Genomic DNA, 14,071 nt, shown 5'->3' with positions numbered 1-14,071 from the left:
CTCCTTACAGATAAAGGTCTAACCCAGTGTCATTGAATAAAACTGACAATGAGGGCTTCTGGGTCAACCTTCAAAGGCAATTTTCCCTCATTTTTTGTGTCCTGCTTTGGATCCATTTTTCCATAGAAACAGCTGTCAGATCACATCTACTGTGCAAACTTCCCCACCAGGCTACACACATGTTCTCCTCGTTCTCTGAAGGACAAACTGCTGTTTAAAGTGCATAAGGTTGTATTTTCAATTCATAGCATCGTGGGGAAAGGTGAAAGGACTGTGGAAATCCAATAGCAGCTGCACTGTCAGCATCATGGTTTATGTAAATGTCAAGCAAGTTTTCATCTCACACAGGTTTATTTGGAAAAATAAAATATTATTTTAAGCACTTGGTCCGTTCCTCTGTCCTGCACACCTGAGCAGATACCAAGAGCTGGTTACTTTAGGACTTTCAACTCCTGACTCTTTTGCATTGTCTTTAAGTAATCGGAGAGCTACTAGGAAAGCTAATGCCCGTTCTCACAAATCAGACCTCTAGAAAGAGGTAACTAATGCAGTTTGATTTCTGGATGTTATTTTCTGTGCCTCTGAGGCACTGGGGGTCACTGGAGTGAGGACAAATGACAGTGCTTGTGGTGTGAGAAGCACTGAGGTACCTGGAGGCAGCCAGTGACCAGTGTGTTCCTTTTAATTTCTTTCTTGATAAAGTGAAAAAAGTATTCAAGAGGGATGTAACAGTGGTGCTTGGACAATAATTTGGGGAGGAGGGGAATACTAAGGCCTATTTCAAGGTTTACATGTTATGAAACCATTTCCATATACTCCCTGGGCGGGATGGGTGCCAGCTCTTGTACTGGCTCAAGCAACATTTTCCACTACGTTCAATCTTGTCTTTGATATGCAGGCATGATGTGCTAGAATGAACGACTGAGCTTAATTCATCCCTCCCCTTGATTCCTCCTGTCTTTACTGCAGCTTTCTGCCTCATCTCCTATGTTCATTCGAAGAAAAAAAAATACAGCTATGACTCAAACCACAGCTCTCCTGCTCCTGGGTTTGTGTGTGCAAAGCTGCAGGGATCTGAGGGCTGGACAGACCACACCTAAGGCATGAAAAGCACTCTCAGCTTGTCCAAGTCATGTCTGTTCAGCAGAGATATCCTGCAAGAGAGCTGAAATGTCAGCGTAATTCCCTATCAGAAACAAAGACCATGTACAAGAGCTCTTCCAACATCAATCTTACCCAGGCAAAGCTTTTTTTCAAGCATCTTCCCAGTTTTTTGTTGCAGCCATTTCATAGTAGCTGATGTGAGTTTTTCCCTCAGGAGTTGTGGAGAAATAATTTATTGAGTTTACCTTTTATGTAGAACAGTCTGGATATAAAATATCTTTGTAAAAATATTCTTGTAGTGGAGAAAATCATAGCACTTAATTTTATTGTTTTAAAATTATGTGGTTAGCCACAACAGTGGCTAACAGTTACAACCTGACGTAACTATTTTCATGCTGGGAAGGTGTTACACAACTGTGTTGCAAGCAAGAAAAAACTGTCTCCAGTGAGTCCTCCGCATATATAGGTATTTACAGCAAAGAAAATATTGTCCTTGTAGCATGTTTGCATTCACTCATCACGAGGGAGAAGAGATATTTCTCAGAAGTCAATAATCTGTGTGTTTATAAGGGGGTCATCCACTGCCCTTTGCAGGAGTGAAATATACCTAGAGCAAGAAACAGGATCCCATCTCATGGAATATCCTTTTAATAATTTTCCCAGGTTTCCTTATTCTGGAATGGTAGAAAGACAAAATACCCAAGCCAGAAACCACTCTCTCTACTAGAACAAATGATCAGGATTCTCATCAGTTTCTAGGTCCTGTGGAACATCCTCCCCTAATAACAGTTATGAGTTTTTTGTGGGCTATCCAAGAAGCCTGGATAGCAATGACATTTTTGTGGGCTAACCCAGGGCATTATCAGATGCTGGCTAGGATAAATGGGTGTTTGCTGGTGAGTCAAATAAAGAAACAGGCAGCATGGGGGATGGTTGTTTTGAGATGTGTATCTTTCTAAATGAATCAATATTGCAAATGAGCTGAAAAACGTGCAAACAGATGCAAATAAAAGAGCATGAACTGTTCATAGCAGTACTTGAGCATTGTTTTATACCCCAGTCTGCATCAACACAAATTAGGTCAAAGATAATTCAGATAAAGGTCTGTAAAAATGAGATTCATCACTAACAGCTTACTTAATTCAGGAGGTTAACTTTGCATAATGAGTTCTGAGGAAATAATTAAATGGAGCTTTTATTTTCCTTTTTACAAGTAAATGCCCATTAAATGTAAGAATTTGTAAACAGAGCTTAAAACTACAAATGAAAGGTAAATTAATTATTTAATCCTGTAGAATTTACTGTACGAAGAGTGATCTGAGACAGGTTATAGTGAATGTGTTTTGTCTATTCAGTCTATCTGATAACACTTCCTGAATAGAGTCAATATTATTTTCTTTTCTGGTTGCAAGTTTTCATATAGCAACAAGGGAGATAAACACCTAATAGGTGTTTTTAGGAACATCTCATTGTAAAGCCAGAGAATCAAATAGGAAAGATTACTGGAGGGGGAAAGAGGAAGAAAAAAGGAAGCAATTTAGCTTAATTCATTTTAAGAAACCAACAGATTTCATGCTGGTGGCATCCCAATATTTCACTGAATGACAAATTTGTTTCTAGCTCTTTTTAGGCTTATATTTAATTCTTAAACAGGGAATTTCAAATTAAGAAACACAGGATTCTGATGCGTTGGATTTGTGGTGGCTAATTCTTGGTGAAGTGCATGTTCAGCATATGTCAAAAATCTTGATCTCACGCTTTGTGAAGTGGAGATGCACTGAGACGAAATTCTTGGCTCAGATGAAAAAAAATTTCCTTTTTCAAACACCTGCCTCGTAAGAAAGGTGACTTCTCATATAGGAGACCTTCAACTTTACACCAAGTATTTGTGTCACACATACTGATTTTTGCAAAACGGGGAGAGTTCATATATGAGATACGAGGTCACATATTACCTTGGTATTGAGAATTTCTCTGGGCAGCATTTTAAATGGGACACATTCCAGACTGGGTATGTAATTAAGAAAATCTTCTCTAAGTCTGTGATATGTGGTATATGAAACAGTATCATGAGAAATTAGCTGATTTGTCTCGCATGCAGAGATTTATTTATTTGTTTATCTGTGTATAGGGGCAGAGAGAAGAGTGAGGAACCAGGAGAACAGAACATTAGGAGAAGCATCTAGTTTTAGACTTGCTGGGATAATGGGGGCACCTCTCCATCTGGTTAGGTCAGTAGGAGAATCCCTGATGAAATACACAGTGGTACATCTAGAAAGAGGTGGAAAAATGCCACTCTGTTATTGCAGCTACATCAAGACAAATTAGGTTGCTTAGTTCCAGACTGACATGTAGTGTGGTCTGGGGGAAATTGCTTTCACGCCTCACCTAAAGTCACCAGCCAAATGTGTGAAAAATCCTGTTGTCATAGAGCATCTGGAAACAAGGAATGTGGTACTGGTACCCAAACTAGAGTTTATTTTAAATTGGAAATAACAGTAGGAAATCTGGAAAATGTTCTTGCGCAATTCAAGTATAGTACTTTGTGAAGTCTGTCATAATTCTCTGCAGACCTAATTATGTGGACAGCTTTTCTTTAAATCCCACTCAAACCCACTTAATCCTTCTTTATGCACAACAGAAATGGTTGGATGAGATATCATGGGCTATTTTGCAAATGGACTGCAGTTGTCTTGAAGAGAGTTTGTGGCTCAGTTCAGGCCCTGGGGATGCGGAATACTGGGCTCTGAAGTGATGGCACCAGTCGTGACTATGCCCTTCCACTGTGCTGGAATTGCTTGAAAAATTTCTGTATGTGAGCAAATCCTTTTGCACTCTGTCAGGATTTCTGAGGCACCAGTAAAGACCCACTGTGTTGCTTGATATTTATGTTTAATGTGTGATAGGAACTATACTGAAATGATCCTGAGCTGCCTACTGAGCAGTCACTTGCAGGACAGCTTGCATCTGAAGGCGTGAGCTGTTGTGACCTTATCACAGTCACCATAAGGAAAAAAAGTTAAATCTGCTAAATTTAGAATCTGGATATTTGAAAACTGTCTCAACTCAAAGATGCAGCTGATATTAAAACAGGATTTGGTTTCAGCTGAGTGGAGAATTGGATGTGAATCCATGAATAATGTGTCTGGGGTTTTTTAATTCAATAGGACTTGAGTTTAAAAAGGTTTTTATAGAGATATTAATTCCAACTCCCTTTGCTGTTTTCATGGTTCTGTTTTCCTCATTTTTATGCATTTGCCCTCTAACCAGCTGAAGAGATGTGTGCAACCTTGTTATCACTGACTGAATGGAAATTGGCTGGGGCATGCAAATTGCCCAAACAGAGTCTTGGAATCAACATCAAAGTAGCAAGGTTGAACCCTGTAATTGGAGTGTCAAAACCCCTAAGGGTTTTCAAGATCCAACCTGTAAGTGTCATGGGGGTAGTTTATCTTAGTAGACATACTTCTGCATATCCTGAATTTATTTACATCAGGAGCACTTCCTGCAAATTTCTATCACACTAATAAAATCTGTATTTTTGACAATATTATGGCATAATCAAATCAGGCCTGGGGCTTTTATTCATTGTTTATGCAAAGATTTTAATAGGAAGCTGCTTTTGTCTTATCTTTTCAAAGAAACTTTAGTTCAATATTAAGTTCTGACTTCTTGGTCATTTATTGCTGAGAGTGTTGAAATCCTGTTTCCTGATCTGTAAATATGGTTTTGTATTAGCTCTTAAACTACTGCAAGAGAGGGTGCTACTGAGGAAGAGTCCTCCCTCTCCCCCTAAAATTGACTGCTTAGGGGACTATCCAGAGTATTGTGAGATACAAATCAAAGACATATGAAAATAGAGAAAGCCAGGAGAACTCTCAGTAGTAGAAAACACCTCCATGAAAATCATACTGATATTGCTACAAACCAGCACCAAATCAAACACAGATTTACAGCTGGAACTGATTGTAGTTAGAGATAATTAGGTAGCACATTGTCCCACTGTACTGAATCATTTCCTTGCACACACAAGCGCCCTTAGATCCAGAGGGAGGAACATAGAAGCAGATATGGAGCACTCTGTTGAAGGGATAGGTTAATTTGACAGGATGGATCCTTACAACTTCCTGCATGGAGAAGGAGTCTGCAGTCTGTAGGGGCAGTGTCTGACTGCAGAGGACACTGGACCTCAAACAGCTAAATCCTACCTTAAAGCCCCAGATAATGGTCAAATTAATCTTCTCTACGTCCTGAGTCTGACCTACTGTGCCTGCAATACACAGTAGCTGAGCTGTTTACAGCACCTGTCTCCCTCACCACAAGGAGATGAGTACCACAAGGCTGACAGCATCAGAAGTCAGGAGAATGCTGGAATCTGAAAGCTTAAGGGCAAGGTAGAAGAAATGGAATTTATAATCCCAATATAGGATAGCATAGTATGAGGTATGTTAAGTCTGAATATCACATTAAGACCTATGCATGACATTAAATTTCTACAAGAACTCCAGCCTGGTGCTGATTCACAGGATCCTTATTGTCAGGGAAAGATGAACAACTATTGCCAGATGAGCTGTTTTTTTCAGGATATCATTACAACCAAGATGAAGCTTTCTGTGCACAAAGCAGTTTCTCAAGACTAGAGACATCTTTTTCCTGGGGGAAGTGTAAGATTAAAGGGTTGCATAATTACCCACTTAGGAAACTGGAACTGCCATAAACTGACAAAAAACAAAGCAAAGAATAATTACTGCTTATAAATTTTACAGGATAACAAGCAAGCATAAATTGATGCTTTTTTTTAAGAGGCAAGATCTTTATTGATCTTATCACTATGGATTTGTGCTAGTATATATATTTAAATAGGGAAAAAGGGCAGAAAGTGGTCCCTAAATTCAAAAGTTGGAACAATCATTTAACTGTAAAACTTGTAGTTAGCAAAGTACTGAAGACCATCCTTAATTAGCAATCACTTTTAGCACTGACTGTCTATTTCTGCATGGGGATATGTAGTTCAGTGAGAAAACTCAAAGCAGGATCTCTTTCAGGTTCAGTTTTTAAACCAGCTTTATTCAGTGCATGGCAACTTGTTCTACAGAAGTACAGCATAAAAGATGGAAAGCAACTGAGAATCTTATTTGGGCAGTGGGCAACTGCAGGCACTTCAGTCAGATGTGACAGGAGTCATTGTATGCAGTACTTTTGAGTTTAATACCACAGGAACCAAAAGGACTTTCAGAGTTAGAGGAAGGAGTTAACATTCAACACTGTGAATGTGGCATTTGTATTTCAAGAGAAATCTCAGTGAGACCAAGTATACAAAAGCCTGAAATGGGAAAGAATAGATAGCTGCCAACAGGCTTTCTTGCAAAGGTAAATAATAAAAGATAGAAGGTCAAAGCTTGGAGATAAGAACAAGAATATACAGGACAAGCAACTAAAAGAATCTTTTTATAACCAGAGGCTCTTAGATATGGAACAGACAGGGCAGTGATTCTAGAAGTGCAGTGGGCAATTGCACGCTGTGCTTTTTATATTCTCTGCTCACCTAATTTTAAAATGGGGTCATATGGTAGAGTGTCAGTGAGATACTTTTGAAGTAGAAACTTATGTTTGAAGATGTCTGGGCTGTAAATCTGTGATAATTTAAAAAAAAAAGTATTCATGACAAAATAAATCCCAATATTATAATTACAATTAGAATAATTATAATATATATATAATATATATTACACTCAGACCACAGCTGACTGAAGAACAGAGCCATCACCAGTGACAGCAGATGATTTAGTAGTTCTTGGGAGGAAATGATATGGCAAACAGAATGATCTGTGGTGGTTTTTGAATGAGAAGAGGTAGATGAATAGAGAAAAAAATTAATAATATATGTCTCTCTACAGACATGAAATTCTGATCTCTTGCCTGAGGAGCTGCAGAATGGACCAGATGTGAGGGACTGCTCAAGTCCAGCAGTTTATCCCAGAACATAAGTGATCTTTACACAGCACAGCACAGAGCCGAGGTCGCCGGTGCTTTGTGCTTCAGGTTTGCTGGAAGCAGAGATGTACCACAATTCCCCACAAATCAGAAAAGTCCCCCACTTCTTCTCCTTCTCCAAATGACATTGGAGAAGCAGGGATATTTGATGACCATGACACTCCCAGAGATCCTGGTGTTTAATCAGCGTTCAGTAGGCATCTCTGGATTCTTCCTGCCAAAGAGGATCCCTAGAGCTGCCAGATTTCACAGCTGCCTATTGCAAAGCCAAGCTGTAAGAGGACTCAGCCAGCCCAGAGGTTTACTCTGAAACATGGAGCATGTGAAAAAAACACCTTTGGGATTTCTAGCTGCCCTGCTGTCTGGCAAAAATATTTGAAGCTTTGATGCCTGGTTATAGCCAATATCTCAGGGCTCTAAGATTACCCCCTGTGCACTTGGGAGCTGCATTGCAGTTGAAACTTCTGATTACTTTTGGAATTTTAACATTTCCAGAAGTGCAAGGCTGCTCTGGATCCTCATGCACTGAAAGGAAACAAGGGTCTTTGCACAGAGGGGTTCTTTTTGACTTTATAGTAAATGTACTGAATCCAATGTTATCCCCCAAATACTCTGAATGCCACTTCTCTGGCATTTTCCAGCAGGCACAGTTGTGTCAGAAAGTTTTGGCTACCATTGCTTGCAGGGACAAAGCACATCTGGCTACCTGTGAAGGAGGTGTGCTCCTTGTATCAGCCCAAAGTGCAGTTCATAGCTCTACGTGCCAGAGATCCCAAAATTTAAATGTGTTGCTCCATTCGTGGAGAAGTATCAGTAAGTATTCAAAAATTATAACAGCCACAATAATAAGAAAAAAAATTCAGCTTCATGCTAGAGGCAAAATTCAGCTGTGCTATCTCCCTTATTCAGTGCCATTGATGCCAGTGGAAGCAAAGTGATTCTGAGAACATTTGCACATCTGACCGGAGTAGAACGTTAGCTTTTTGCTCCTCCAGTAATAGCCTCTGCACACTCCTATTGTCTTTAGGGATTACTTTTCCACAGTGTTAAAACTAATCAGGTATTTGTGCTCCTGCTGCCTCAGTGCAGCCTATAAGCTGGTCACTGAGGGCTGATGCAACCAGCAGCACCATCCCAACTTTTACTGAATTCACTGCCATCACCAACCTGTTCTTGGTGCAAGAGATGAAACAGGAGAGCAAATTGACAGGCAGAGGGAAGAGATTGCCTTGAGGGAAAAGAGGAGATTACAGCATTTCTGAAAGAACTCCTGAAATGAACTCTGGACTGTATTCTGCAGCAGGATGAGGACATCCCTGGGATGTTTTCCAAAGCCAGACCACTGCCTGTGTCCAAACCATGTGAGCCCAGGCAGTGAAACCAGCAGAAGTGTGGGATGTGCTCAGTGCCACAACAGTCAGCTCACTGCCACCCTGGTACTGCCCCTTTTTTCCCTTTCCCCCAGTCTACCCATTCTGAATTGTGCAAGACTGCAGCCTCTCAGGCAATCCAGGAACAAAATACATTGCAGCTGTTTGTATTGTATTTATATGGAAATTACATCATAAAGCATTGAATAAATACTGTGCCACACACATGCCAAATTTAGTAATTGTTAGGATTCACACTAATAGAATGCTGCAGCAAGCTAGATTAGAATTAAGCAATTAAATGTAGTTTTTCCTACACAGGTTAGTTACTGGCCACTACATCCTGCACCAGAAGGATTAAATCAAACAGAAAAAAAAATCAACTCTGAGGCAGCAACAAAAGGTATAGTAAAAGGCCTGGCTGCAAAGCTAGCCATTCATGCCTCCAGGTGACATGCTAGTGACAAATGATAGGAATAATCTGATTCTTTTCACATGAACATATTTTTATCTGGAATATTTTGAACTATAACAATATTTTCACGTCATGCAACTATTTCAATTTCCACCAAGCATGCTGGTTTTAAGTGGCACTAGCTGGTTCTCTCTTCATCCACTTCTGACCTATGCCTCCTGCTTACTCCTCTTTTGTCTCATCAACCAATAGTGGTCTTGGAAGTCTTGATTTTGATATGTGAAGTAGCATTAAGAGTTTACTTGCTGCACTCTGCTCTATTAGCACTTAATATACTACAGTGAAAAAGGATTAGCTCAAGAATTTTACTGAATTCTTGAAAAAGCCCCAAAAGTGCTGACCCGGATTTGGAACAAAACTTATCCATTAACATTTTCTTAACAAGGATTATCTTATTATTGGACAATTTAAAGGAGTGGAAGTAGGCCTCAAATTGCGCAATTTAAGTCCAGTCCAGATCAATGACTTAAAATAATTTTCAACTGGAGCACCATAATTGAGTGGGCTGAAGAGCAGGTTTGCTGTTGAGTGGTATCCACATTAGAGAAGTCATGCAGCTTATCTGTACTACCATCCTTTAAAGAGCTCTTAGCAGTCATGGGTTGAACAAACAGTCTCATTTAGGATGGTTCACCCATGTCAAAGATGAAAAAGAGAAGTGGTAGAGAGCGGGGCCATTACTCTTAACCTGTGCTAGAGCTCACCGCTTGCTGAATGACTGAGATGACTCTTGAAGGCTGAGTGACTGAGTTTCCAACAGCAATAGTCATAAACAAGAAAAGGATAAACATTGTCCTGAGAAGACTTCTGATCCAGCAGACCCTATGCTTGCTGTGTATCCACAGGCAACTCCTCCCTGAGCTTTTCCTGCCTTCGTGCTGCAGGTCGCCTGCAAGTGCCTGAGGTGTTCATGGAGCTCAGTGTGCGGTTGGCACCAGAGTAGCAGCAACATTGTTTTGGGTTCCTACAGCACAAATTTGGGACCCTTTGTATTACTGATACACCAAACCTTCTCCATGATGTTTACAATAATAAGAACCCCCCCAATGACAATTAAACCACTAATGGCTGCAGAGCACAGGGAGCTCCTCCTGTGGGGCCACCATCCATGACAGCAGCAGGACCTTTGCTGATAATTAATTACAGCACTCCTTACCAATTGGTCTGAAACTATTGACACCGTGTGTAAAGCGTTCTCCCATTTCTCACTGTGTCAATTCAGGCTTCTTTTAAAGTTTTCTTTGCACTTACTGACTTAATAGGCAATTTATTTTTTTGTTGCTTTTAAACATAGCTGGCTACTGTTCTATTTCTGGCTGGCACACTGAGGATAAAATGTGATCATTAAGTTAATACCTAGTTTAATTATAGCAGTCTCCATTTAAATTGAAGCAAAATTATGCATAAATAACTTCAGGTTTACCTCTTCAGTCACTCTCACTATATGTAATAGCTTGATAATTTTATTTCCGTATAGTAATTATTTTTGTGCTAATATCTTTTTGTGCATACAGTAATATATTTTTACTTGTTTCTTTGTCACTGAAAATTATCCCGGACATTGCAGAACAGACAAAACAGTTTCATCCTGTCACTGGCTGTGAGTAATCTCAGTGTTGTCTCCACTTTTGCTTTATGAATTTTGTATCATTACCAGGAAAAAAGCTTAATAACAATATATGCTAAAAAAATAGTTGACTACTGCATACCTGCTTTAAATAAAATGAAATGTTTATTCTTTCTTTTTTGAAAACGTAAGAGACTTCAGTGTGAAGCTGTTCTAAGTCATGTATCAAGGCACTAGAGGTGTCGTTCCTCACTGGGACAGAGCGAGAGCTTTACTTAAAGGCTCAATGATGTTAACATATTCTTCCCAAGTGGTTCACATCCCAGGACCTCAAACCATTTCATGAAAAATAATTAGTTATGCTTCAGCACAGCTGCTGCCAGGTAGGCCAGTTATCCACAATGTTAGAAGAGAAACTGAGCCCCAAACAGGCTGGTGGTTTGTGAGGATCACAATGCTGAGGGGGTGAGGTGGGAATCCTGACCTGGCCTCTTCAGGGGCAGTGTCCTTACACCTGTGCTCCGTTCCATTGTTCCAGCCACATCTCTGAGTTTGCAGAACAAGCTGTGAGCTAATATCTAATTGTTTCTATATTTATTTCCCTCCACTTTCAAACTTCTGCTGCCTTGCTTGCAGTTTTAATTCTTTTGGAAACACTGCATAATTTTGGATCACTTTCAAAAATACTTTCTCTGGTTCAAGCACACATTGAGTGGGATGTGAAGGAGAATCTCTTGACTGTTGTGCAAGGGGTCAGAGAAGACTTCTGCCTGACACCCTAATTCTTGTGCTGGCTTTAAGCACATCACCAGGGCATAAGGCTTGTTTGTTCCTGAATTGTTGAAATCACAAGGTGGAAGCTGACCCCACGCGAGGGGTGTCACTAGGGCACTTACAGCTAGAGCTGCAGAGTGCAAGTAAATGAGTTACTTTTTTTTCCTTCTGTTTTCTGAGTTCTTGAGAACTAATTTTATAATATGTACGTATGTGTAATTTATTTATGGCTTATATTTCTGTTTACCAGTATTATTGGCTTTAATTCGTGGTAGCATCAGAATAACTTCCCATCTCCTGCTTGTATTTTTGGCAAGCAGTGAAAATGAGAGGTGGGCCTGTGGGAACCTCATGACATTTAGACTACACATCAGCTAAATATACCCCAACAAATACAACGGTTTCTAATAGGGAAATCCATCCTGTACAGGCATCATTTGTGTGCTCAGACACACAAGATAGCCTTGCTTTACAAACCAGTTTTGCAATTTGAGTTTTAAAAACAATTACTGAAACATGGCTGTTCTCTCATGACAGACATTTCAAAATTTGTCCCACTGCTTTTTCTCAAGATTATCTTGAAAAAAAAAGTGGGTTTTTTTGTTTCCCCACTTTCTTTGTTAAGAAATGAAGTCAAAACTTGCAGATAATACTAGCAGGATAACTTTAAAAAAATATCTTTTTTACCTATTTTTAAATACAAGGGAACTATATTTTGTTTATATAGTATATGTTTATATAGAATAGAATAGTGTATGTTTATATAGCATAGAATGTTTTTCCTTTGCTTCCATTTTGGGAGAACCATGAACTAAGCTCATACAGGGGCTGTTTGTTGAGATTTTGTAGTTTCATTCCTACTCCAAGCTTCTGTCAGAAATTCTGCTCAGCTGTGCTTAATCTGTCATGAGGGACTTCAGATTAGTCTCCTCTTAATTATTGAACAGCTTATTTTCTAATGCTTTTTGTCTGCTCTTTTCTGGATAATTATTCTGAGTAGATTTTGACCTTTCTGTTTTCCCTTTTTCAAATCAATACAGCTAAAACAGGCCTTCTTTCAGGAATATATCTCCAAAATATGCAGCCACCCTGTTTTTCAGTCTCTAAATTCTTGTTTAAATGAAGGCCAAGTATGATGAACCTTTGGAATGGATTTTTCTAGAGGCCAAGCGGCTCTTTTTCCAAACCCATCTTATATAAATTACCTTCAGGGAGCACAGTTCACAGCCCTGTTTCTCTCTGGGTTACAGAGGTAATTCATCAATTATGTAGAAATAATCATAGAAGCACCATGGCCTTACCAGTTGCCAGGTTATTACTGCAAAGTACTTTTTATCTCCTCAACCAATTGTGATGTCCCTGTGAGAGGCACTCAGCCCCTTGCAGGATGAGGCCCTACATAATTTCTGATCACATCCTTGGCTCCTCTTGGTAGGGCTGGGCTTTAGCTCTGAGTCAAGCTAAGAGAGTGGAGTGGCATGGAGAGTTAGAAGGGTTAAAGATGGGAAACATTCATGGATTTACATTGCCTGCACCGAGATAGGACTCTTCAGAGCTGCAAGTAATTGCTCTGAGAGAGTTTTGAAGCAGTCAGTTTGTGGTGATACCAGTTAAGGAATGGTGGCTGTAGCTGTGTATGGGGTTGGGATTCCTTAGAGGAACGGTCGAGCCTCACTAACAAAATGATTGTCACTTTGGCTTACGGAGCCTTCCACTTCTAAACAGTTACATTGGAAGTAATAACCAAAAAAATAGAGAAACCAGTCAACACAGCATTCAGTTAGAATTAATTACTCCATAGTTAGGTAGCTCTGATTTAATTTACATTCCTGAAAAACACCATTAAGACAGTCTGACTGGCTTAATTAATTTTCTCTGCTTCCACACACAGATCAACTTGACATCATTTCAATGGCTGAAACAACAATGATGCCTGAGGAAATTGAGCTCGAGATGGCAAAGATCCAGAGACTTCGGGAAGTCTTAGTCAGAAGAGAATCAGAACTCAGGTTTATGTAAGTATCAATCCTTCTGGGAAAACATTATGCAAAATTAATCAAAATAGGAAAGAATGGTACTTAGACTACTTTTATCTGCTTGACATTTTAAAAGGGAGAAAGATAAAGAGCATCCCAGTTAGGTGAGCACTTACAAAATGCCGTTGGGAAATGATTTTTGTAGTTGCAAAGGAAATTACCTTTTTTTAATTCAGCACCTTTTTTTTTTATTCAGCACAATTTGCAGAGTACATAAAACAGATCTCTTGCTTACAAAAGGAAACTGTAGCAAAGTATATGTCTATGGAGCATATTTTCTTACCTGATTTCAGTCCTTTGTGGGAAGGATGTTTGAACAAAATATCAACAGGTAGGGGATTTGAAGCTTCCACAGTCTAACCTAATTCAGGCTTTATTCCTACTTCATCAGCGGTCTTAGACAGTTCATGTCACAGGAGAGCACACTGTGTTCTGCACTAATAGCAGCCAAGATTTGACATTTGTTAAATGGAAGCCATTAAGTTATGAACACAAAACACTTTCTGATGTATCAAATTAAATGGGAATACTCCAAGAGGGATTTTCAAAATTGCCAAAAAGGTCAGGCATAGGAGCCTCACTGAAGGTTCATGAATATTAATCCAATTCTGATGATGAAGTCAATAGGGTTAATATTCCTAAATCATTGAATTTAGAAGATCAGAGCTTATTAATAAGAAATGTATTATTTTGAAGTGTCCTCTCTGAGTATCCGAGGTCAGAGACAACTTGCCGACAGGCCAAGAACTTC

At 39.5% G+C, this 14,071-nt stretch overlaps 1 protein-coding gene across 2 annotated transcripts in view; it reads left to right on the top strand.

The window, feature by feature from the left end:
* The first annotated feature begins 587 nt into the window (after positions 1-587).
* The window catches only part of CUNH16orf45 (chromosome unknown C16orf45 homolog), a 37,266-nt gene continuing 23,782 nt past the window's right edge, over positions 588-14,071 (top strand). The window contains exons 1-3 of one of the 2 annotated variants that reach the window (XM_017734230.1): positions 588-595; positions 9,488-9,491; positions 13,176-13,299. In XM_017734230.1, coding sequence (XP_017589719.1) covers positions 13,196-13,299 — 104 coding nt within the window. In that variant the 5' untranslated portion in view covers positions 588-595; positions 9,488-9,491; positions 13,176-13,195. Of the gene's footprint in view, positions 596-9,487; positions 9,492-10,524; positions 10,544-13,175; positions 13,300-14,071 lie in introns of those variants that run through there. The other variant, XM_017734231.1, reaches the window with a different exon arrangement.

Source organism: Corvus brachyrhynchos, unplaced genomic scaffold (genome assembly GCF_000691975.1).
Source record: "Corvus brachyrhynchos isolate BGI_N302 unplaced genomic scaffold, ASM69197v1 scaffold5, whole genome shotgun sequence".
Taxonomy (NCBI): domain Eukaryota; kingdom Metazoa; phylum Chordata; class Aves; order Passeriformes; family Corvidae; genus Corvus; species Corvus brachyrhynchos.
This window is presented reverse-complemented; position numbering and strand designations above follow the sequence as displayed.